This window comes from Triturus cristatus, chromosome 1_2 (assembly GCF_964204655.1).
Source record: "Triturus cristatus chromosome 1_2, aTriCri1.1, whole genome shotgun sequence".
In the NCBI taxonomy this organism is placed as follows: Eukaryota; Metazoa; Chordata; class Amphibia; order Caudata; family Salamandridae; genus Triturus; species Triturus cristatus.
Window position 1 is genome coordinate 885,178,397 of NC_140580.1, and position 24,960 is coordinate 885,203,356.

Here is a 24,960-nt window from a genome sequence, read left to right on the forward strand (position 1 = left end):
TCCTCTGCCTGCTGGGAGTCCGCCTACATTTACCTCGGCTAAAGAATAGCTTTCCCCGCTGAATCAATGAAGAAACAGCTACGAATTCTCTTAGCCATTTCAGTTTCTTGATTACTGGGGCAGAAAAACCAGTTTTAAAACAGTAGCTAGCAGTCAAATAAAAAAATAAAATAAACCGGCTGTTTGTAGCGGAAGCCTCAGTTCTGGGTTTTCCTGAGGTTATGCCCATTACTACCGATTTAGTGATTAATAATATCTGTAGTATAGCCAGGAACACTTCACGTGGAGAAATGAGTGCTTCACATATATATAACAGGCAAAATAAAAAGTTGCGTACGAGTAAATGTCAGAGGGCAAAAAGCGTCACTACACTTAGCAGAGAACATTTCTATTGTTTGCGTAGACTATCCATCATGAGGTGTGAAGTTTAGCTGAGACTGGGGTGAAAAAACCAGGGATTCATAAATGTAGCAAACAGTAAAATATTTCTAGAGCACATATTAATAAACTGAGACATTGTTAGTTAAAATGAGATGCCCAGATTCACAGCATTTCATTATGGTGAAAGTACAGAAACGGAGATTAAAAACCAGGTCTCCAGATTTCAAACGTAGCAATTTACCAAACAAGTCTTCTCTCTACGTGATGGGTTCGGTTGCAACAATGTTCTTACCAGCTGAATTCTCTCACCTTCCTGAGACTGAGCGAGAGTCTGTCCTCTAAGGAGGGAGGTGACAGGTTATGTGCATTTGTATGTGAATAATTAACATTAGTATATACCCCTAGTACTAGTGGGATCTGGGTGTCATTTGCAGTTTTGGGTTTCTCATTGGCCCAAGTCAAAGGGCTGTATTTGGTTGTTTTTTTCCATTGTTTCACGGTGAGCTACTCTGTACACACACAGGTGTGGTTCCGGGTCAATGTTAAGTGTGGGATCCATTTCGATAGCAGCATACTAGACCCAGCGATGGGTCCGTATGGTGCATTAAATGTATGGCTGTATTTGCCGTTCGGTTGGAGTGCGCAGCGTCCACTGCTCGACTTCAGTAACATCTAAATGCAACTTAATGTTCCATGAAGTCTTTTCAAGTACCGGACGATAAAGGGCAAGCTTTTTTTCTATTATTGCTATTATTATTTTTTTGTAATCAAAGCGCCAGCCCACAACCTTCCTACGAGAACGAAAGGGGGGAAGTAGAAACAAAGGCGTATTTCCCATTCAAAACTAGAGGGAAGGGGGGGCGGGGCGAACAGCACAATGCGCTTCAAAGAAGGAATGCAATGCACCAGATAGCGTTGCTCTATGCTGAGCAGAAACAGATGCACAACGTGGAACTAAGATCCGGGACGTAGCCTGCCCTCTACGGAGGCTCGCTAGGCTCAAAACACCTGCGATGCTGAGGCCCGTGCCGCAGCCTGCCTGCTGGCAGAGCAAGTTTCGGACAAAACATTTGACAGGAGGAGCCACGAGGTGTCCTACTACCAAACATTCATTTAAGGCAGAAAAGCACGTAATCATAACACGAGTTTGCCTTTCTCTTAATATATGTTGGTGCAATTCAGAGATTTTAATATGCAGGGAAGTACTGGAGTTTTAGTTAGCCGGTTTGGAAAGCAAAATAGGTTAAACAGGACTTTAAGTGGGATGAAAAAACTGGGGGGGGGGTCTCTCTAGGGGGCGTGGCCAAGGTAATTAGGGCGTGGCTTTAAAACACGCAAGCTACATACCTATAACAAGTCAGGACTATTGGCTTTGTCAATGGTTGTTAGTTGCATACGATAAATAAGCAGCAACTATTGCTTGCATATAATAGTGAAAAAGCTTCCACTTAAAGCCCTGGTGACACCACGACGATGTTGCTGCTCTAGAGTTTCAAAAAGAGAAGGGAAATCCAGAGAGAAAATGACTCTCCTTAAAGGATTTCCCTTCCCCTACAACGCTCACCTGGCATGACGTCATGCCATAACTTCCCCAATTGTGAGAAGTGTGAGCACACGCACATGGATGCGCCTGCTATCACTGCAGTCCGGAAAAAACGGACTGCCTGTGCCAGGGCACAAAACAGAGACCCGTTTTGAGGCCCTCTTCAAACAAGTATTGGCATAACCAATAGGCCTCGCTTTTGGAACCTTATAAGTGTTTAGCCATGCAACAGTTGATGTAGTTGCACCAAGGATATTGTGCTGCATAACTAAATACTTATAAGGTCCCAAAGGCGAGACCTATTGGCTATGCCAATACTTGTTTTAGGTATGACCTGGAGACCTATTTAATTTCCACCAGTTGGACTGTCAAATCACATGTTAGATCATATCAGAATAGAAAGTGTACAATAGGGCATTGGATCAGCCCCCTTCACCCATTGGCTTTCGTCGCAGAGTTATTAACGTTTGAATCTGCCCCCTGGACAGCCATTAGGTATGTGTGGAATTGTGCAGTCTGAGTGATGTGGCATTTTGACCGTTTACTGAATCCCCATTGGATTGGGAACGGGGTGTGGAGAGGCAAAGTAGGTTGCCTCATTACTTGCAATGTTGGAGATTGGAAGAGGTGCAGCAGTGTCCATGCCGTGCAGCCATGAAATCAAGGCTGTGGAGCTTTCCAATGCTACGCTCTTACACTGGAAAAACGAAGTACATTGGTGCAGCACTTTTAATTTTATCTGTCTCACTTCCCGCAGGGTTTGGGATTGATGCAGCTCTGACACCACAGTAATGCCTCTGGACCCTTTAAAAGAAAGATTTAAAGGCTAAACTCTAAAGGCTTTTATCCTCACATATAGGTGCATTGATGAGCAGAGCATTACGAAGGGGAAACGTGGAAATAACATAACGGAGTAGAAATCTGGAGACTTTCTGCTGAAATTTGGATGAGCTGAAGTCTTTCCTGTTTAGGCAGGAGTCTCGGGAATTTTACATTGTGGTTTTGCTGTTTCTGGGAGAGAAAATAACAAAATTGCATTGGAAAAATCTGATAAAATGATATTCTAGAGCACAGTGGAGCTGTATGAAAAGCTTGTTAGTACTGCTTCAGGCCAGTGACTACAATGTAAGCAGTTAGCACTGCTCCAAAGTCTTGCCTGATTTATAGAAAAAGTCTTCTAGGGAATCTCATAGATTGGAGGCTATGGGTTATCGAACATTGGTGTTACCACTGTGATAGGAAACTTTAGAGGGAATTGTTGGTGTCCTTTTCAGGTCTCGCTGAGTCAGCGCGCATGCGCTGCTCTGAGAGACTTTAGTAGGTGAGTTTTCAAAGTGCTGCTGGCTGGTGACAAGCTTTCATTCAAGCAAGCGTGCACGCGCGAACCGCCAGCCTTCAGCAGCACTTTGAAAACTCACCTACTAAAGTCTCTCCGAGCAGCGCATGCGCGCTGACTCAGCGAGACCTAAAAAATGCGCATTACGCCGGCGATGCTTCCGTAAAGCAGCTCGCCTCCGCCGGGTCTGAAGAAAAAAAACTGGTGACGAGTTGCTTGTTTCTGACGTGCTTCCTGAATGCTAAATGGAAACGGATCCCTTGCTGTCAACGGAAACCCATGCAAAATGCAACGCTTGCTGCCTCCTCGCAGTTCGCATGTTGTCTACGTGAACAGTGGCATCCATGTTATCCATGGGAACGCTGTTCCCTGCGCCGACGGCATGGCACTGACCATTAGTATTCTTTTTAGGAATGCCCCGAAATTCATACAAACTGGATGCGTACATTTTGAGTGCTATTTTAGGAAACATTTTAACCATCCCGCATATTCTCAGCTGTAGAGTAGACGTACAGCCACGAGGTCTCTGCATGCTGCTATGTGTGTATAATGTTGTGTGCATAATGTTGTTTGGTGTTGTATAATGTAGCACTGTATCACCAGAAGGCCGGCTTTAAAAAAAAAAAAAAAAAAAGGTTAATTCTTAATTTATCACAGGTCCATATAAGTCACAAAGATCGATGAAACCACCACGGTTACGTAATGCGAAATGTTGCCTCACCCTGTCCCCCCACCCACGCAGAATAGGATGAGGGCCCTCAAGACTCCTATATATGCCACAGAAATCCATAGGCTTCATACTGAATGGGGCCTGCATTGGCTGCAGGGGGCATTGTTGTATAATTTGATTGGTTGCTTTCAGCTCGAGCCATGTGAGTGGTGCACGTGCATCAGCATGTTGTGTTAATTTGACTTCACGTATGGCGAGGGCAGTGTGCGATTGCACGATGCCGTGTGATGCATTGTGCACGTACATGGTCTATACGTCACCCATGTAGTCTGTCTATGAGTGATCAAGCCTGATACTGGTGTACGTGCAGACACTGCCAAAGGTGCTTTTAGCGCTGGTGACAATATGACCTCCTCCTTCTCTTCGGATTTCCTCCCTGCCACCCTGCAAAGTGCCTATCACCTCTCCACAGCTCTCTCTCTCAAATACATTTCACTTGGTTTTAAAGCGCTGGTAAAGGCTGGTTTTAGTAATCCATTAATCTATCCACATAAATACAAATCTGTCCTTTGCAGCAGGCATGTTAACCCTTTGCGCTAATTTATGGTGAGTCAAAACTGCCACTGCATAAAACTCCTCTCTCTCTTACAAGAGTTATCATGACTTTTGTATTGATGCCTGAAAGCTGGACGCACAAAGAACTCTGCCCCAGGTGCTTTTAAATACCACTTTATCTCTAAACTAGCTCCCCACTAAGGTCAGTGCCCCCCTCTAGGTCAGCGCCCAGTGCGGCCGCACCAGTCGCACCGCCATACAGCTGGTCCCGTTTTCACACAACTTAACGCTCGCTTAACTCACACTCCTGTGGTTCTTATCCACCCAATCAGACCCTCCGAGGTGTGCTTTCAAACTATTCAGCGCTCTATACGAATGTCACTCACTAATAATGCATTCTATTACGCTCTCACACACTCTCTCACACAGACACTCTCACACAGACACTCTCACACAGACACTCACAGACTCTCTCACACACTCTCTCACACAGACTCTCTCACACAGACTCTCTCACACAGACTCTCTCACACAGACTCTCTCACACAGACTCTCTCACACAGACTCTCTCACACAGACTCTCTCACACAGACTCTCTCACACAGACTCTCTCACACAGACTCTCTCACACAGACTCTCTCACACACTCTCTCACACACACTCTCTCACACACACTCTCTCACACAGACACTCTCACACAGACACTCTCACACAGACCCTCTCACACAGACCCTCTCACACAGACCCTCTCACTCAGACCCTCTCACTCAGACCCTCTCACTCAGACCCTCTCACTCACAGACCCTCTCACTCACAGACCCTCTCACTCACAGACCCTCTCACTCACAGACCCTCTCACTCACAGACCCTCTCACTCACAGACCCTCTCACTCACAGACCCTCTCTCTCACAGACCCTCTCTCTCACAGACCCTCTCTCTCACAGACCCTCTCTCTCACAGACCCTCTCTCTCACAGACCCTCTCTCTCAGACACACTCAGACACACTCTCACAGACTCACTCTCCCACTCTCTCTCACTGAGTGACTCACTCTCACTGAGTGACTCACTCTCACTGAGTGACTCACTCTCACTGAGTGACTCACTCTCACTGAGTGACTCTCTCTCACTGAGTGACTCTCTCTCACTGACTCTCTCACTGACTCTCTCACTGACTCTCTCACTGACTCTCTCACTGACTCTCTCACTGACTCTCTCGCTGACTCTCTCGCTGACTCTCTCGCTGACTCTCTCACTGACTCTCTCACTGACTCTCTCACTGACTGACTCTTTTCACTGACTGACTCTTTTCACTGACTGACACTCTCTCTCACTGACTGACACTCTCTCTCTCTCACTGACTGACACTCTCTCTCTCACTGACTGACACTCTCTCTCTCACTGACTGACACTCTCTCTCTCACTGACTGACACACTCTCTCTCACTGACTGACTGACACTCTCTCTCTCACTGACTGACTGACACTCTCTCTCTCTCACTGACTGACTGACACTCTCTCTCTCTCACTGACTGACTGACACTCTCTCTCTCTCACTGACTGACTGACTCTCTCTCTCTCTCACTGACTGACTGACACTCTCTCTCTCTCACTGACTGACTGACACTCTCTCTCTCTCACTGACTGACTGACACTCTCGCTAAAAGGCTGACTCTCGCTAAAAGGCTGACTCTCGCTAAAAGACTGACTCACTATCTCACTCTCTTTCACTCACTGACTGACTCTCACTCACGGACTCTCTCACTTTCTCACGGACTCTCACTCTCTCAATGACTGACTAACTCTCTCACTCTCACTGACTGACTGACCTTAACCCCCCTGTTATTTATGCCCCCGATAACAAAAAAAACCACAACAAGCAACCACTGGGGCAGGCAGAGTTGCGAGCATTGAAAGGACAAAAAAAACTCAAGACATTTTTATTACTTTTTTAATATGGTCGTTTAGTTGGACATAATGCTTTTTTGGTCATATCTAAGGTAAGAAAAATGCTTCTGACACAGAATTCTTTATTATAACTTTTCAGCATGCTGCAAACTTCTGTACAGCACAGCTTAAAGACATAGGTAAAGTCAATATCTCTGGCTAAACACTTATAAGTTCCCAAAGGCGAGACCTATTGGCTATGCCAATGCTTGTTATTTAAGCCTCATTGACAACATCTAGATACCTCATTATGAAATATTGATGTTTGTTGAAACCTTGCAGCAGGCCTTTATAGGATTGTGGCGAGAAATCTAGCAAATGCGTTTGGTTAAAGTATTTCTATAGACACAAAATCAGCAGGTGCAAAAATATGGGTACGAATGGGTAACTATGAAACGAGGCATGGCACTGTCGCACAATACGTTGTGGAACCGTGAAATGTTTGGCTAGACATCCTTTTTGTGTAGTATTTTTTTTAATTTGTTTTCTATTTTTGTGATTTGTTTTTTTTTGGAATGAGAAAGGTACTCCTCTGTTCTTGTATGTCACTCCAAAAAACATTTTAACAAGCATTGGCATAGCCAATAGGTCTCACCTTTGGGACCTTCTAAGTGTTTAGCCATGCAACAGTTGATGCTGTTGTACCAATTATATTGTGCTGCATAACTAAATACTTTTAAGGTCCCAAAGGCGAGACCTATTGGTTAAGTATTTAGTTATGCAGCACAATATAATTGGTACAACAGCATCAACTGTTGCATGGCTAAACACTGGTGGGACCTATTGGCTATGACAATGCTTGTTTTGTTATGGGGGGGCATAAATAACAGGAGGGTGAAGGTCAGTGAGTTAGTGAGTCAGTCAGTGAGAGTCAGTGAGAGAGTGAGAATCAGAGAGAGTCAGTCAGTGAGAGTGAGGGTCAGTCATTGAGAGTGAGCGAGTCAGTGAGAGTGAATGAGAGTGAGAGAGTGAATCAGTCAGTGACTGAAAGAGAGTCAGTGGGATAGACAGTGAGAGTCAGTCTTTTAGCGAGAGTCAGTCAGTCTTTTAGCAAGAGTCAGTCAGTCAGAGAGAGTCAGTGAGAGAGAGAGAGAGTCAGTCAGCGAGAGAGAGAGAGAGTCAGCGAGAGAGAGAGAGTCAGTGAGAGAGAGTCAGTGAGAGAGAGAGAGAGAGTCAGTGAGAGAGAGTCAGTGAGAGAGAGAGAGAGTCAGTGAGAGAGAGAGAGCGAGTCAGTGAGAGAGAGAGTCAGAGAGAGAGAGTCAGAGAGAGAGAGAGTCAGAGAGAGAGAGAGAGTCAGAGAGAGAGAGAGAGTCAGAGAGAGAGAGAGAGAGAGAGAGAGAGAGAGAGTCAGAGAGAGAGAGAGAGTCAGAGAGAGAGAGAGAGAGAGAGAGAGAGAGAGAGTCGGTGAGAGAGAGGAGAGTCTGTCAGTGAAAGTGGGAGAGTCTGTCAGGGAGAGTCTGTCAGTCAGTGAGACTGAGTCAGTGAGAGTGAGTGAGTGTAGGAGAGTAGGATCTGCACTTATGTTGCCCCCACTTTTTTTCTGATGTTTACACTGGTTTCTGTCTATAGTCTGGCTGGGTCCCTGCTAATCAGGGCCCCAGCCTCTCTGTTCTCTCTAAACAACTTGGAGTGCATATTAGATGCACTAGTGATTGGATACTGTGGTACCTTATGAGCCCCTAGTATATGGTACCTTAGGTATCAAGGACATAGGTACTTCACAGGCCTACCAGGGGCTGAAGCATGTATTATGCCACCCCTGGGAAGCAGACTTAATCTGACACCACAGGCCTGCTACTGCAGCCTGGGTGAGGTAGTGTTAGCACACCTCACTGAGATATAGGTTCACTATATCTCTACCTGCACACACACACATAAACCTATCAGTCACCCCTAAGGCAGGCCCTATCAATCCTGAGGGCAGGGTGCTTGGTTTCCATATGAGGGGGTGCCTCTGCCTGAGCAGGGCCCCTCTGCAGCTCTCGGAGTCTATTCTCTGTGGCTGTTTGTGGATGCGGTTAAACCATATACTCTTAAGTGCATTATAACCTCGCGGTTAATGCGAACTCTGGGATGGCTGCATCAAAACATGTCGTGTTTGGTGTCAAACAACTTAGAATCATACCCCCACACCAGTAACTGGTGTGGGAGTATGATCCCACCCTTCTAGAGGGATAGACATGTACCCACTGTGGAAACACGCTAGAATCCTGAAGAGCCCTGGCATCACAAAATGGATGCCACCAGTCACAGACACTGGGCTGCCCTCCTGCTGCTGACCGAAACTCGCAGTGGAGGAGGCCCAACAATAGGCATCCTGTCACAGGGAGGTGTAACCACCTCCCAGACAGGGTTTAGTGTATTGGGGCTGGGTGGGTGCACTCCTAGAGTGCTTTGAAGTCCTGCACTGGGGGGAGCAGGTAGGCTCCTCTGTGCATATGCCAGCTCAAACCGGTTCAGGAGCTACCTGCTCTGGCGCGAAACTGGACAAAGGGAAGTGGGTGTAGCCACCCACTTCCCTGACCCTCCCATAGGAGGGGTCATAGAGCTAGTCCCTCCCTTCCTTCTAGTATAAGTTAGGGAACCCTTGCCATTGCAAACTAGATATCCCTGGACGACGCTCTGAAGACGAATCCTGGACCTTCGACGTTCCACTATGTGAGAAGTTGGCCTGAAATATGCTGGTCACTAGTTATAGTGGCCACCTTGCACCAGTCCAATTCGACTCTTATGGTAGATAGGTTTAAGACAACCTTTTAAAGAAAGCTATCCTAGTGGTAGCTGTGGAGAGCAGCCTTCAGGCTAAGTCTCAGAGGAATGTAAAGCAGCTTGTTTTACCTCATAATCTCTTGAATTACCAAATGAAAGGACACCACACAGGTATATATATCAAATATATATGTATTTATTTCTAGACACACTCTGCTAATCTCTTTAAGAGATTAGAAGCCAGGAACACATTCAAATATCAACGTTTCACAATAGTTTTAGCACAAATATGGCTGGGGCTCTAGGGGCGTATCAGACCATATACTAAAAAAGAGGTTTAGGAAAGTCGACTTGCAAAACGACAAGGCCTAGGGCCTGTAGAATCGCTGGGGCTTCACTACTGCAGTGAAAGCAGGTAAGTAACAGACCCACGGGAGACGCATGCAGTGTGTGAACACAGCCGCGGGTTCCCTATTAATTACAATGGAGCAAGTCGCGGTTTGATTTTTAAAGTTTTAGGGTACTTCGAGGAAGTCTACAAGTAAGCCACTTACAAGGTAAGTAATTCGAGGGCCAACACACACTAGGGCACCGGAGTGCACTAGTTACCTCACCCAGGGAAGCCGGGTGCATAGGTGTCTTTTGGTGTCGGGTCGCGTCACTGTTTTCTATGGAGACCAAAGAAGACTTGCTGCTTGCGTCGACTGAAGAAGTGTCCGGTAGAATTCAAGGGTGGATTCGAGATGCAGATGACCTGAAAATTGAAGGGGCAGTGTTCACAGTCACTTGCCAGTGACCCGGGGCCAGAAAGATGGATGTCCACGGATGTCGGGTGATTTCAGGTGATCAAGGGTGTTTTGACTCTTCGCTCACGAGGTCCAGGAAGGATCGATGATGACCAGCAGCTGGATTCGGAGTGTCCCACGACATCTGCAGCTGACTATGGTGTCGGCAACCGGATTGGAGCCAACAAGCCTTGGCAACAGCAAGTCTCGGGGAAAGTGAATTTAGTCAATGGTGCAGATCAGCAAGGTCTGAGGGACTCACCCAGCGAGGGTAAGTGGGGGCAGACCTGGAGCAACCAGGGGAGCCCTTTGGTTCGATAAAGTCTTCGGGGGACCCACGAGCCAACGGGCAAGGGATCGCGAAGACGCCTCGTGGTTAAATGCTTCACAGGAGCCCACGGTCACTCGGGACGGGGTAGGCCTCTGATTTTCGCTGCACAACCTGCTGGAGGCTTGGGCCACAAATGGTCCAAAGCACAGGTTCGTAGAACGTCGTGAAGGGGTTGCACTCGACAATAGTGCACGGTTCCCAGGTATTGCAATTCCTAGTCACTCATGGGGTCCACTCGCCTCAGCTTTGCTGGGGACTCACAATGGCCGTCGAGAAGTCAGGAAATCCACTTCCAGGGCTGCAGGGACTTCGGACTCCGGCGGGAACGGGAAAGTTTGCAACCGTTGATTCAAGTTTTTGGTGCCTGCCAAGCAGGGGAGTCACTCCTTGACTCCAAGGGAGATTCTTCCGTCTTCCAAAGGTAGTGGAACGTCCAAGGACCAGGATTCTTCTTGTAAAGCGTCTTCCAGGGTTATCTAACTTGCAATGGCAAGGTTTCCCTATCTTATACTGAAGGTAGGGGAGGGACTAGCTTTATGACCACTCCTCTGGGAGGGTCAGGGTAGGGGGTGGTTACACCCACTTCCCTTTGTCCAGTTTCGCGCCAGAGCAGGGACAGGTAGCCCCTGAACCAGTTTGAGCTGGCATATGCACAGAGGAGCCTACTGCTCCCCCAGTGCAGGACTTCAAAGCACTCTAGGAGTGCACCCACCCAGCCCCAATACACTAAATCCTGTCTGGAAGGCGCTGACACCTCCCTGTGAAGGATGCCTATTGTTGGGCCTCCTCCACTGCGAGTTTCAGTCAGCAGCAGGAGGGCAGCCCAGTGTCTGTGCTGATGGCATCCATTTTGTGATGCCAGGGCTCTTTCAGATTTCTACCGTGTTACCACAGTAGCTACATGTCGTCCCCTCTAGAAGGGTGGGGTCATACTCCCACACCAGTTACTGGTGTGGGGGTATGATTCTAAGTTGTTTGACATCAAACACAACATGTTTTGATGCGGCCATCCCAAAGTTAGCATTTACCGCTAGGTTATAATGCACTTAAGAGTATATGGTTTAACCGCATTCACAAACAGCCACAGAGAATAGACTCTGCCAGCTGCAGACGGGCCCTGCTCATGCAGAGGCACCCCCTCACATTGTAAACCAAGCACCCTGCCCTCAGGATTGATAGGGCCTGCCATAGGGGTGGCTGATAGGTTTATGTGTGTGTGTATGGTGAGATATAGAAACCTATACCTCTGTGAGGAGTGCTAGCACTACCTCACCCAGGCTGCAGTAGCAGGCCTGTGGTGTCAGATTGAGTCTGCTTTCCAGGGATGGCATAATACATGCTTCATCCCCTGGTAGGCCTGTGAAGTGCCTATGCCCTAGGTACCTAAGGTACCATATACTAGGGGCTCATAAGGTACCACAGTATCCAATCACTAGTGCATCTAATATGGACACCAAGTCGTTTAGAGAGAACAGAGAGACGGGCCCTGATTAGCAGGGACCCAGCCAGACTATAGCCAGAAACCAGTGTATACATCAGAAAAAAAAGTGGGGGCAACATAAGTGCAGATCCTACTCTCCTACAGTCTGTCAATGAGTATGTCAGTGAGAGTGAGTGTCTGTCAGTGAGAGTGAGTGTCTGTCAGTGAGAGTGAGTGTCTGTCAGTGAGAGTGAGTGTCTGTCAGTGAGAGTGAGTGTCTGTCAGTGAGAGTGTGAGTCTGTCAGTGAGAGTGTGAGTCTGTCAGTGAGAGTGTGAGTCTGTCAGTGAGAGAGTGAGTCTGTCAGTGAGAGAGTGAGTCTGTCAGTGAGAGAGTGAGTCTGTCAGTGAGACAGAGTGAGAGTGTCAGTGAGAGTGAGTCAGTCTGTCAGTGAGAGTGAGTCAGTCTGTCAGTGAGAGAGTGAGTAAGTGAGAGAGAGTGAGTGAGTGTCAGTGAGAGAGAGTGGGTTAGTGTCAGTGAGAGTCTGTCAGTCAGTGAGAGTGTCAGTCAGTGAGAGTAGGTTAGTAAGAGTGAGTCTCACTAACAGACTCTCGCCGACACTCTCACTGACACTCCCACTCTCTCACTGACACTCCCACTCTCTCTCTCACTGACACTCTCTCACTGACTCTCTCTCACTGACTCTCCATCTCTCACTGACAGACTGACTCACTCTCACTGACAGACTGACTCACTCTCACTGACAGACTGACTCACTCTCACTGACAGACTGACTCACTCTCACTGACAGACTGACTCACTCTCACTGACAGACTGACTCACTCTCACTGACAGACTGACTCACTCTCACTGACAGACTGACTCTCTCACTGACAGACTGACTCACTCTCACTGACACTCACTCTCACTGACACTCACTCTCACTGACACTCACTCTCACTGACACTCACTGACACTCACTCACTCTCACTGACACTCACTCTCACTGACACTCACTCTCTCACTGACACTCTCACTGACACTCACTCTCTCACTGACTCTACCTCTCTCACTGACTCTACCTCTCTCACTGACTCTACCTCTCTCACTGACTCTACCTCTCACTGACTCACTCTACCTCTCACTCACTGACAGACTCACACACTCTCACACACACTCTCACTGACAGACTCACACACTCTCACTGACACTCACACTCTCACTGACAGACTCGCACACTCTCACTGACAGACTCACACACTCTCACTGACAGACTCACACTCTCACTGACAGACTCACACTCTCACTGACAGACTCACACTCTCACTGACAGACTCACACTCTCACTGACAGACACACACTCTCACTGACAGACACACACTCTCAGACAGACACACACTCTCACTGACAGACACACACACACTCTCCCTGACAGACTCACACACACTCTCCCTGACAGACTCACACTCTCCCTGACAGACTCACACTCTCCCTGACAGACTCACACACTCTCACTGACACTCACACACTCTCACTGACTCACTCTCACTGACTCACTCTCACTGACTCACTCTCACTGACTCACTCTCACTGACTCACTGACTCAGTCAGTGAGACAGTCAGTCAGTGAGAGAGAGTGATAGAGAGTCTGTCAGTCAGTCAGTGAGAGAGAGTCTGTCAGTCAGTGAGAGAGAGAGAGCCTGTCAGTCGGTGAGAGAGAGTCTGTCAGTCAGTGAGAGAGAGTCTGTCAGTCAGTGAGAGAGTCGGTCAGTTAGAGAGTCGGTCGGTCGGTCAGTGAGAGAGAGTCGGTCGGTCAGTGAGAGAGAGTCGGTCGGTCAGTGAGAGAGAGTCGGTCGGTCAGTGAGAGAGAGTCGGCGGTCAGTGAGAGAGAGTCGGTCGGTCAGTGAGAGAGAGTCAGTCGGTCAGTGAGAGAGAGTCGGTCAGTCAGTGAGAGAGTCGGTCAGTGAGAGAGAGGGGGAGAGTCAGTCAGTGAGTGTCTGTCAGTCAGTGAGAGTGAGTCTGTCTGTCAGTTAGTGAGAGTGAGTCTGTCTGTCAGTCAGTGAGAGTGAGTCTGTCAGTCAGTGAGAGTGAGTCTGTCAGTCAGTGAGAGTGAGTCTGTCAGTCAGTGAGAGTGAGTCTGTCAGTCAGTGAGAGTGAGTCTGTCAGTCAGTGAGAGTGAGTCTGTCAGTCAGTGAGAGTGAGTCTGTCAGTCAGTGAGAGTGAGTCAGTGAGAGTGAGTCGGTGGGAGAGTGAGTCGGTGGGAGAGTGAGTCGGTGGGAGAGTGAGTCGGTGGGAGAGTGAGTCGGTGGGAGAGTGAGTCGGTGGGTCGGTGAGAGAGTGTCTGTCAGTGTGAGAGTGTCTGTCTGTCAGTGTGAGAGTGTCTGTCTGTCAGTGTGAGAGTGTCTGTCTGTCAGTGTGAGAGTGTCTGTCTGTCAGTGTGAGAGTGTCTGTCAGTGTGAGAGTGTCTGTCTGTCAGTGTGAGAGTGTCTGTCTGTCTGTCAGTGTGAGTGAGTCTGTCTGTCTGTCAGTGTGAGTGAGTCTGTCTGTCTGTCAGTGTGAGTGAGTCTGTCTGTCTGTCAGTGTGAGTGAGTCTGTCTGTCAGTGTGAGTGAGTCTGTCTGTCAGTGTGAGTGAGTCTGTCTGTCAGTGTGAGTGAGTCTGTCTGTCAGTGTGAGTCTGTCTGTCAGTGTGAGTCTGTCTGTCTGTCTGTCTGTCTGTCAGTCAGTGTGAGTCTGTCTGTCTGTCTGTCAGTGTGAGTGAGTCTGTCTGTGTGAGTGAGTCTCTGAGTCTCTGTCTGTGTGAGTGAGTCTCTGTCTGTGTGAGTGAGTCTGTGAGTCTCTGTCTGTGTGAGTGAGTCTCTGTCTGTGTGAGTGAGTCTGACAGACAGACTCACTCACACTGACAGAGTGAGTGAGTCTGTCTGTCTGTCAGTGAGAGTGAGTGAGTCTGTCAGTAGAGAGAGTTTTGAGAGTCAGTGGGAGAGTGAGTCAGTCTGTCAGTGAGAGTCAGTATGTCAGTGAGATAGAGTAGGAGAGTTTGTCAGAGTATATCAATGAAAGTAAGTGAGTCAGTCTGTCAGTGAGAGAGAGAGAGAGTCAGGGAGAGTGGGAGAGTCTGTCAGTGAGAGTCCGTGTGAGTGAGAGAGTCCGTGTGAGTGAGAGAGTCCGTGTGAGTGAGAGAGTCCGTGTGAGTGAGAGAGTCTGTGTGAGTGTGTCTGTGTGAGTGTGTCAGTGTGAGTCTGTCAGTGTGAGTGAGTCTGTCAGTCAGTGAGAGTGAGTCTGTCAGTCAGTGAGAGTGAGTCTGTCAGTCAGTGAGAGTGAGTCTGTCAGTCAGTGAGAGTGAGTCTGTCTGTCAGTCAGTGAGAGTGAGTCTGTCAGTCAGTGAGAGTGAGTCTGTCAGTCAGTGAGAGTGAGTCTGTCAGTCAGTGAGAGTGAGTCTGTCAGTCAGTGAGAGTGAGTCGGTGGGAGAGTGAGTCGGTGGGAGAGTGAGTCGGTGGGAGAGTGAGTCGGTGGGAGAGTGAGTCGGTGGGAGAGTGAGTCGGTGGGAGAGTGAGTCGGTGGGAGAGTGAGTCGGTGGGAGAGTGAGTCGGTGGGAGAGTGAGTCGGTGGGAGAGTGAGTCGGTGGGTCGGTGAGAGAGTGTCTGTCAGTGTGAGAGTGTCTGTCTGTCAGTGTGAGAGTGTCTGTCTGTCAGTGTGAGAGTGTCTGTCTGTCAGTGTGAGAGTGTCTGTCTGTCAGTGTGAGAGTGTCTGTCTGTCAGTGTGAGAGTGTCTGTCTGTCAGTGTGAGAGTGTCTGTCTGTCAGTGTGAGAGTGTCTGTCTGTCAGTGTGAGAGTGTCTGTCTGTCAGTGTGAGAGTGTCTGTCTGTCAGTGTGAGAGTGTCTGTCTGTCAGTGTGAGAGTGTCTGTCTGTCAGTGTGAGAGTGTCTGTCTGTCTGTCAGTGTGAGAGTGTCTGTCTGTCTGTCAGTGTGAGTGAGTCTGTCTGTCTGTCAGTGTGAGTGAGTCTGTCTGTCTGTCAGTGTGAGTGAGTCTGTCTGTCTGTCAGTGTGAGTGAGTCTGTCTGTCTGTCAGTGTGAGTGAGTCTGTCTGTCTGTCAGTGTGAGTGAGTCTGTCTGTCAGTGTGAGTGAGTCTGTCTGTCTGTCTGTCTGTGTGAGTGAGTCTCTGAGTCTCTGTCTGTGTGAGTGAGTCTCTGTCTGTGTGAGTGAGTCTGTGAGTCTCTGTCTGTGTGAGTGAGTCTCTGTCTGTGTGAGTGAGTCTGACAGACAGACAGACTCACTCACACTGACAGAGTGAGTGAGTCTGTCTGTCTGTCAGTGAGAGTGAGTGAGTCTGTCAGTAGAGAGAGTTTTGAGAGTCAGTGGGAGAGTGAGTCAGTCTGTCAGTGAGAGTCAGTATGTCAGTGAGATAGAGTAGGAGAGTTTGTCAGAGTATATCAATGAAAGTAAGTGAGTCAGTCTGTCAGTGAGAGAGAGAGAGTCAGGGAGAGTGGGAGAGTCTGTCAGTGAGAGTCCGTGTGAGTGAGAGAGTCCGTGTGAGTGAGAGTCCGTGTGAGTGAGAGAGTCCGTGTGAGTGAGAGAGTCTGTGTGAGTGTGTCTGTGTCTGTGTGAGTGTGTCAGTGTGAGTCTGTCAGTGTGAGTGAGTCTGTCAGTGTGAGTGAGTCTGTCAGTGTGAGTCTGTCAGTGTGAGTGAGCGTGTCAGTGTGAGTGAGCGTGTCGGTGTGAGTGAGCGTGTCGGTGTGAGTGAGCGTGTCGGTGTGAGTGAGCGTGTCAGTGTGAGTGAGTCTGTCTGTCTGTGAGTGAGTGAGTCTGTCTGTCTGTCAGTGAGAGTGAGTGAGTCTGTCTGTCTGTGTCAGTGAGAGTGAGTGAGTCTGTCTGTCTGTGTCAGTGAGAGTGAGTGAGTCTGTCTGTCTGTCAGTGAGAGTGAGTGAGTCTGTCTGTCTGTCAGTGAGAGTGAGTGAGTCTGTCTGTCTGTCAGTGAGAGTGAGTGAGTCTGTCTGTCAGTGAGAGTGAGTGAGTCTGTCTGTCAGTGAGAGTGAGTGAGTCTGTCAGTAGAGAGAGTTTTGAGAGTCAGTGGGAGAGTGAGTCAGTCTGTCAGTGAGAGTCAGTCTGTCAGTGAGATAGAGTAGGAGAGTCTGTCAGAGTCTATCAATGAAAGTAAGTGAGTCAGTCTGTCAGTGAGAGAGAGAGAGTCAGTGAGAGTCCGTGTGAGTGAGAGTCCGTGTGAGTGAGAGTCCGTGTGAGTGAGAGTCCGTGTGAGTGAGAGAGTCTATGTGAGTGTGTCAGTGTGATTGTGTCAGTGTCAGTGTGAGTGTGTCAGTGTGAGTGTGTCAGTGTGAGTGAGTCTGTCAGTGTGAGTGAGTCTGTCAGTGTGAGTGAGTCTGTCAGTGTGAGTGAGTCTGTCAGTGCGAGTGAGTCTGTCAGTGTGAGTGAGTCTGTCAGTGTGAGTGAGTCTGTCAGTGTGAGTGAGTGTGAGTGAGTCTGTCAGTGTGTGTGTGTGTGTGTGGGTCGGTCAGTGTGTGTGTGTGTGTGTGGGTCGGTCAGTGTGTGTGTGTGGGTCGGTCAGTGTGTGTGTGTGAGTGGGTCGGTCAGTGTGTGTGTGTGAGTGGGTCGGTCAGTGTGTGTGTGTGAGTGGGTCGGTCAGTGTGTGTGTGTGTGTGTGAGTGGGTCGGTCAGTGTGTGTGTGTGTGTGTGTGTGAGTGGGTCGGTCAGTGTGTGTGTGTGTGTGTGAGTGGGTCGGTCAGTGTGTGTGTGTGTGTGTGAGTGGGTCGGTCAGTGTGTGTGTGTGAGTGAGAGAGTCAGTGTGTGTGTGTGTGTGTGTGAGTGGGTCGGTCAGTGTGTGTGTGTGAGTGGGTCGGTCAGTGTGTGTGTGTGAGTGAGAGAGTCAGTGTGTGTGTGTGTGTGTGTGAGTGGGTCGGTCAGTGTGTGTGTGTGAGTGAGAGAGTCAGTGTGTGTGAGAGAGCCAGTGTGTGAGAGAGTCAGTGTGTGTGTGAGAGAGTCAGTGTGTGTGTGAGAGAGTCAGTGTGTGTGTGAGAGAGTCAGTGTGTGTGTGTGAGAGTCAGTGTGTGTGTGAGAGAGTCAGTGTGTGTGTGTGAGAGAGTCAGTGTGTGTGAGAGAGTCAGTGTGTGTGAGAGAGTCAGTGTGTGTGAGAGTCAGTGGGAGTGAGAGAGTCAGTGTGAGTGAGTCGGTCAGTGAGAGTGAGAGAGTCAGTGGGAGTGAGAGAGTCAGTGTGTGTGTGAGAGAGAGTCAGTGTGTGTGTGAGAGAGTCAGTGTGTGTGTGTGAGAGAGTCAGTGTGTGTGTGTGAGAGAGTCAGTGTGTGTGTGTGAGAGAGTCAGTGTGTGTGTGTGAGAGAGTCAGTGTGTGTGTGTGAGAGAGTCAGTGTGTGTGTGTGAGAGAGTCAGTGTGTGTGAGAGAGTCAGTGTGTGTGAGAGAGTCAGTGTGTGTGAGAGAGTCAGTGGGAGTGAGAGAGTCAGTGTGAGTGAGTCGGTCAGTGAGAGTGAGAGAGTCCGTGTGAGTGAGAGAGTCTGTGTGAGTGTGTCTGTGTGAGTGTGTCAGTGTGAGTCAGTCAGTGAGAGTGAGTCTGTCAGTCAGTGAGAGTGAGTCTGTCAGTCAGTGAGAGTGAGTCTGTCAGTCAGTGAGAGTGAGTCTGTCAGTCAGTGAGAGTGAGTCTGTCAGTCAGTGAGAGTGAGTCTGTCAGTCAGTGAGAGTGAGTCTGTCAGTCAGTGAGAGTGAGTCTGTCAGTCAGTGAGAGTGAGTCGGTGGGAGAGTGAGTCGGTGGGAGAGTGAGTCGGTGGGAGAGTGAGTCGGTGGGAGAGTGAGTCGGTGGGAGAGTGAGTCGGTGGGAGAGTGAGTCGGTGGGAGAGTGAGTCGGTGGGAGAGTGAGTCGGTGGGTCGGTGAGAGAGTGTCTGTCAGTGTGAGAGTGTCTGTCTGTCAGTGTGAGAGTGTCTGTCTGTCAGTGTGAGAGTGTCTGTCTGTCAGTGTGAGAGTGTCTGTCTGTCAGTGTGAGAGTGTCTGTCTGTCAGTGTGAGAGTGTCTGTCTGTCAGTGTGAGAGTGTCTGTCTGTCAGTGTGAGAGTGTCTGTCTGTCAGTGTGAGAGTGTCTGTCTGTCAGTGTGAGAGTGTCTGTCTGTCAGTGTGAGAGTGTCTGTCTGTCAGTGTGAGAGTGTCTGTCTGTCAGTGTGAGTGAGTCTGTCTGTCTGTCAGTGTGAGTGAGTCTGTCTGTCTGTCAGTGTGAGTGAGTCTGTCTGTCTGTCAGTGTGAGTGAGTCTGTCTGTCTGTCAGTGTGAGTGAGTCTGTCTGTCTGTCAGTGTGAGTCTGTCTGTCTGTCAGTCAGTGTGAGTCTGTCTGTCTGTCTGTCTGTGTGAGTGAGTCTGTGAGTCTGTCTGTGTGAGTGAGTCTCTGAGTCTCTGTCTGTGTGAGTGAGTCTCTGTCTGTGTGAGTGAGTCTCTGTCTGTGTGAGTGAGTCTGACAGACAGACAGACTCACTCACACTGACAGAGTGAGTGAGTCTGTCTGTCTGTCAGTGAGAGTGAGTGAGTCTGTCAGTAGAGAGAGTTTTGAGAGTCAGTGGGAGAGTGAGTCAGTCTGTCAGTGAGAGTCAGTATGTCAGTGAGATAGAGTAGGAGAGTTTGTCAGAGTATATCAATGAAAGTAAGTGAGTCAGTCTGTCAGTGAGAGAGAGAGAGTCAGGGAGAGTGGGAGAGTCTGTCAGTGAGAGTCCGTGTGAGTGAGAGAGTCCGTGTGAGTGAGAGAGTCCGTGTGAGTGAGAGAGTCCGTGTGAGTGAGAGAGTCCGTGTGAGTGAGAGAGTCCGTGTGAGTGAGAGAGTCTGTGTGAGTGTGTCTGTGTGAGTGTGTCTGTGTGAGTGTGTCAGTGTGAGTCTGTCAGTGTGAGTGAGTCTGTCAGTGTGAGTGAGTCTGTCAGTGTGAGTCTGTCAGTGTGAGTGAGCGTGTCAGTGTGAGTGAGCGTGTCGGTGTGAGTGAGCGTGTCGGTGTGAGTGAGCGTGTCAGTGTGAGTGAGTCTGTCTGTCTGTGAGTGAGTGAGTCTGTCTGTCTGTCAGTGAGAGTGAGTGAGTCTGTCTGTCTGTCAGTGAGATTGAGTGAGTCTGTCTGTCTGTCAGTGAGAGTGAGTGAGTCTGTCTGTCAGTGAGAGTGAGTGAGTCTGTCTGTCAGTGAGAGTGAGTGAGTCTGTCAGTAGAGAGAGTTTTGAGAGTCAGTGGGAGAGTGAGTCAGTCTGTCAGTGAGAGTCAGTCTGTCAGTGAGATAGAGTAGGAGAGTCTGTCAGAGTCTATCAATGAAAGTAAGTGAGTCAGTCTGTCAGTGAGAGAGAGAGAGTCAGTGAGAGTCCGTGTGAGTGAGAGTCCGTGTGAGTGAGAGTCCGTGTGAGTGAGAGTCCGTGTGAGTGAGAGTCCGTGTGAGTGAGAGAGTCTATGTGAGTGTGTCAGTGTGATTGTGTCAGTGTCAGTGTGAGTGTGTCAGTGTGAGTGTGTCAGTGTGAGTGAGTCTGTCAGTGTGAGTGAGTCTGTCAGTGTGAGTGAGTCTGTCAGTGTGAGTGAGTCTGTCAGTGTGAGTGAGTCTGTCAGTGTGAGTGAGTCTGTCAGTGTGAGTGAGTCTGTCAGTGTGTGTGTGTGTGTGTGGGTCGGTCAGTGTGTGTGTGTGTGTGTGTGGGTCGGTCAGTGTGTGTGTGTGGGTCGGTCAGTGTGTGTGTGTGGGTCGGTCAGTGTGTGTGTGTGAGTGGGTCGGTCAGTGTGTGTGTGTGAGTGGGTCGGTCAGTGTGTGTGTGAGTGAGAGAGTCAGTGTGTGTGTGTGTGTGTGTGAGTGGGTCGGTCAGTGTGTGTGTGTGTGTGTGAGTGGGTCGGTCAGTGTGTGTGTGTGAGTGAGAGAGTCAGTGTGTGTGTGTGTGTGTGTGAGTGGGTCGGTCAGTGTGTGTGTGTGAGTGGGTCGGTCAGTGTGTGTGTGTGAGTGAGAGAGTCAGTGTGTGTGTGTGTGTGTGTGAGTGGGTCGGTCAGTGTGTGTGTGTGAGTGAGAGAGTCAGTGTGTGTGAGAGAGCCAGTGTGTGAGAGAGTCAGTGTGTGTGTGAGAGAGTCAGTGTGTGTGTGAGAGAGTCAGTGTGTGTGTGAGAGAGTCAGTGTGTGTGTGTGAGAGAGTCAGTGTGTGTGTGAGAGAGTCAGTGTGTGTGTGTGAGAGAGTCAGTGTGTGTGAGAGAGTCAGTGTGTGTGAGAGAGTCAGTGTGTGTGAGAGTCAGTGGGAGTGAGAGAGTCAGTGGGAGTGAGTCGGTCAGTGAGAGTGAGAGAGTCAGTGAGAGTGAGAGAGTCAGTGTGTGTGTGAGAGAGTCAGTGTGTGTGTGTGAGAGAGTCAGTGTGTGTGTGAGAGAGTCAGTGTGTGTGTGTGAGAGAGTCAGTGTGTGTGTGTGAGAGAGTCAGTGTGTGTGTGTGAGAGAGTCAGTGTGTGTGTGTGAGAGAGTCAGTGTGTGTGTGTGAGAGAGTCAGTGTGTGTGAGAGAGTCAGTGTGTGTGAGAGAGTCAGTGTGAGTGAGAGAGTCAGTGTGAGTGAGAGAGTCAGTGAGAGAGTCAGTGTGAGTGAGAGAGTCAGAGTGAGTGTCAGTGAGTGTCAGTTTGAGGGAGTCGGTCGGTCAGTGAGTGTCAGTGAGTGTCAGTTTGAGGGAGTCGGTCGGTCAGTGAGTGAGTCAGTGAGAGTGAGTCAGTGAGACTGAGTGAGTCAGTCAGTGAGATAGAGTGGGAGAGTCTGTCAGTTAGTCTATCAGTGAGAGTGAGTCAGTGAGAGAGTGAGTCAGTCAGTGGGAGAGTGTGAGTGTGTCAGTGTGAGTGAGGTGAGTGAGCATGTCAGTGTGAGTGAGCGTGTCAGTGTGAGTGAGCGTGTCAGTGTGAGTGAGCGTGTCAGTGTGAGTGAGCGTGTCAGTGTGAGTGAGGTGAGTGAGCGTGTCGGTGTGAGTGAGCGTGTCGGTGTGAGTGAGCGTGTTATAGTGTGTCTGTGAGAGTCTGAGAGTGTGATAGTCTGTGAGAGTGAGTCAGCCATTAATGCAAGGCATTTGCAGTTAGGGTGAGTACTCTAAAGCTCAACTTTCATTGTGACAATAGTTTGAATATAAACCTGTACATGTTTGCAGAGTTTAACGATTTGTGGCTATTCCTAATGCTCTGGGGATACTACATTATTATATGCAAATAAATACATGCAGAACAAATAAAAGAAACAATCATAGTGAAGACTTGAATCCGCATGTTCTGAAAACCTGTAATTTCCCATCTTTCAAAAGAGCACAAGGAGCAGCTGTTTTAAAGCACTCATGCTTGTGCTCGTCATTGCTAATTTATATGAATCGATTTCATTTTAAAGTAATTCAGTTAAGATAGAGAGACAGCACATTGGGTAAGGATTACCACGCACCTGAGAAAACACGTTAAACTCTTATCTTATCAAGCCTGGGAGTGGTGCGTGCGCGCAGTCTTCACTTTTTCAAGCACTGCACTCGTGGCGCGCCGCTGTGCGCTCCCGCAAGGTGGATGCCGCCACAAGCACAAGTGCAGTGCTTGAAAAAGTGAAGAACGACGGCTAAGGGCCCTCCTAAGCAGCGCATGCGCGCTACGTGGGCGAGACCTCATGCTGCGTAGGCGAGACCTCACGCTGCGTAGGCGAGACCTAAAAACGAGTGGACATCAATAGCTAGTAAATATGGAATATACAAATGCAAATGGTTTCCCAAACTCCACTGTATGAACTTGTAGATTTTCAGATTGTTGAAAGTGGAACAGTTGTAATGTGCTGTAAACTTAAATTACATGAGGTAGGATGATGGCAGCTATATTATTTAAACAGGTTTAGGACGCAGACTACCTCAATTAGTCTCCCAATACCATGAAGAATGGAACATGAAAAATCTACACGGTAAACAGAGTCTTGATGTAGCCTTGGAGTATCTCCAATCTTACATTAAACAAAGATCCTTAAAACAATATTCGAACCTGAGAACTAATCACATGTGTACAAAGTAGTCAACTGTCCAGAGAAGAGGTGGATCCCAGTTCACGCAGCCAACAGCCACTACCACCACTATCCAAATCAGCCTTATCTTCACTTAAAGTTGTCACCATATCTCGCCACATCAAAGTTCTAAGGGGTTCTAATTGAGCTTCAAATCTTTCTTTACCATACTCATACTTTTCAAAATAATGATGATTAAGCAAACAAGCTCATTTGTGTCTTGTCCTCCACCAACCCTGGTAAAATCTCTGTTTTTCTCCTTTTCATCTCAGTGGCCACAAATCACAATGTCTCTTGAGCGTAGATTGTTTTCTGATTCCATCCATTGATTTGAAAAGAAAATGTACTACCGGAGATTTGAAAAAAAAAACACTTTAACTCACTTATGAAATGAACTGCAAAACTAGCACACACTTCTCATTCATGTGGAAAGTCATAAAAGTGCAATTTAGTCCGCCTCCTATGTGCCATTAGCAGTCAAACTTGTGGCTGGTGCGTGTCTACAACCCTCTGACTACATGCTAATGGCTCCCCTTTCTTATTCTCTCATCTGCCTTTTACCGCTATACTTCAAAACACAATGGGCCTACTGCATACTTGCAGCAAAGTGACGTGAGGTGCTGGATAAGTAGTTTTTCTTGTTTATCTCAAAACAGGTTGACCTAACGGGGGCATCCTTATCCGCCGTAGACATTTCATAGTACACCTATGATCTGTCCAGTCAACTCTTTTATTCAGTCCTAACATGCAGTCAACTAGGAAGTCCTACTCTGGCTAAACATATGAGACCGAACTCTTCCTGTGAATAGCCTAATAACCATGGAGGCCTCGGTGGCATCTCACTGCTGAACACTGAAGCAAAATTCCTTTCACTCACTCCTAAATAATGCATCTTTATCATCTAATCCTAGCTATCCGACCTTTCCACTGAAGGCACCTGTCCAAATAACATTAGAGGTGGTTAACGCTTTATATATCAATGTAAAGCGTATTGGTGGTGGTGGGATGGAGTAGCTTTGCTCCACTAGTGCTGTATACATACATACATACATACACACACATACACCTATAAATGTATATATCGGTATGCGTATTACATAGTTTTGAGTAGATATTTTTCAATCAGAAAAATTTGAGTAAACGGTTTTCAGTTGTTGCTAGTTAAATTCACAACTTGTCCTTCGTTTTGTTTCCATTTCAGATTTGCCACCGTGGTTTTAGGACTTGTCAGCCTTAAAAACGTGGCAGTATCGTTTGCTGAAACAGTTAAAAGTTCTGCACCCATTTTCACAGTCATAATGTCCCGGCTGATCCTGGGAGAGTACACTGGTGAGTGCATTAAAGGCTTCGATACGCAACAGTGGTAAGCGTCCACTGTGACTCTTTGTGGTTAGTAATGGATGTTCAGCGCCAATGTTCGCTTAGGCCAGATTTTCTTTTTCTGTCCTTTTAGGCTGTGTCAGCAGGAACGTGATCTTGTTCATATATTGCAAAAAGGCAACCCCCTATGTAAGAATTTAAGGTCAGGGAACAGGGGGAAAGAGAACAACAAATAATAATATACAGTATCCCTCTCGACCTATATTGCTTTAATTAATGTGGGTTCACAAAGGAAACACAACCATCTAACAAATACGTTATTTTTTTTATATTTTTTATTTAATTTCTTTTGTTCATTCTTTAAGTGTACCAATAAAGTTCATTTCTTATTTTTATAAAAAACATACAAAACATTTAAACATTTGTTCCTATTATTGTGTATACAGATTTTTACAAAAAATGCATAGTAAGCTTTGTGTGTATATTTTTAGACTTAACAGAAAATAAGATTACTACAGAATGGAAATGGATATTGTTCTGTAACAACATACAATATTTGTATAAAGCATTACTTCAAAAAATTGAATTCAAAAAGACAAAAAATGTCACCCCACCAGTCATACCTCATCATACTCCTCATTCATGTCACTCTCATACATAACACACACTCTATACCCACCCCAGAACCAATCAGCATGCACAGAAAGACCAAGACAGGGGTGAACTGCTCAACCCTCTGATACTGTGCTGAGAGCTGAGGTGTATTCAAGCACACTGGTCGACGCGCGTTTCGATGGCTTAATCTCCTTTAGTTGCCATCTTTATCAAGACCTGTTACTTCTCAGTTAGGTAACGGGTATGGATGGGGAAATACAATTTCTTTATTTCTGCGTTGGCCTTCTTACAAGTATTTATGAAATTTGAAGGTTAGGACGAATCGTTCCGCCTCACAATACTTGATATGAGTCTTATCTGAG

At 47.9% G+C, this 24,960-nt stretch overlaps 1 protein-coding gene across 6 annotated transcripts in view; it reads left to right on the plus strand.

Moving 5' to 3' along the window:
- SLC35E2B (solute carrier family 35 member E2B) overlaps positions 1-24,960 on the plus strand; it is a 287,965-nt gene that overhangs the window by 199,278 nt on the left and 63,727 nt on the right. For all 6 annotated transcript variants that reach the window (XM_085609395.1, XM_085609405.1, XM_085609413.1 and 3 more), the window contains exon 4: positions 23,865-23,992. In XM_085609395.1, coding sequence (XP_085465521.1) covers positions 23,865-23,992 — 128 coding nt within the window. The remainder of the gene's footprint in view (positions 1-23,864; positions 23,993-24,960) is intronic.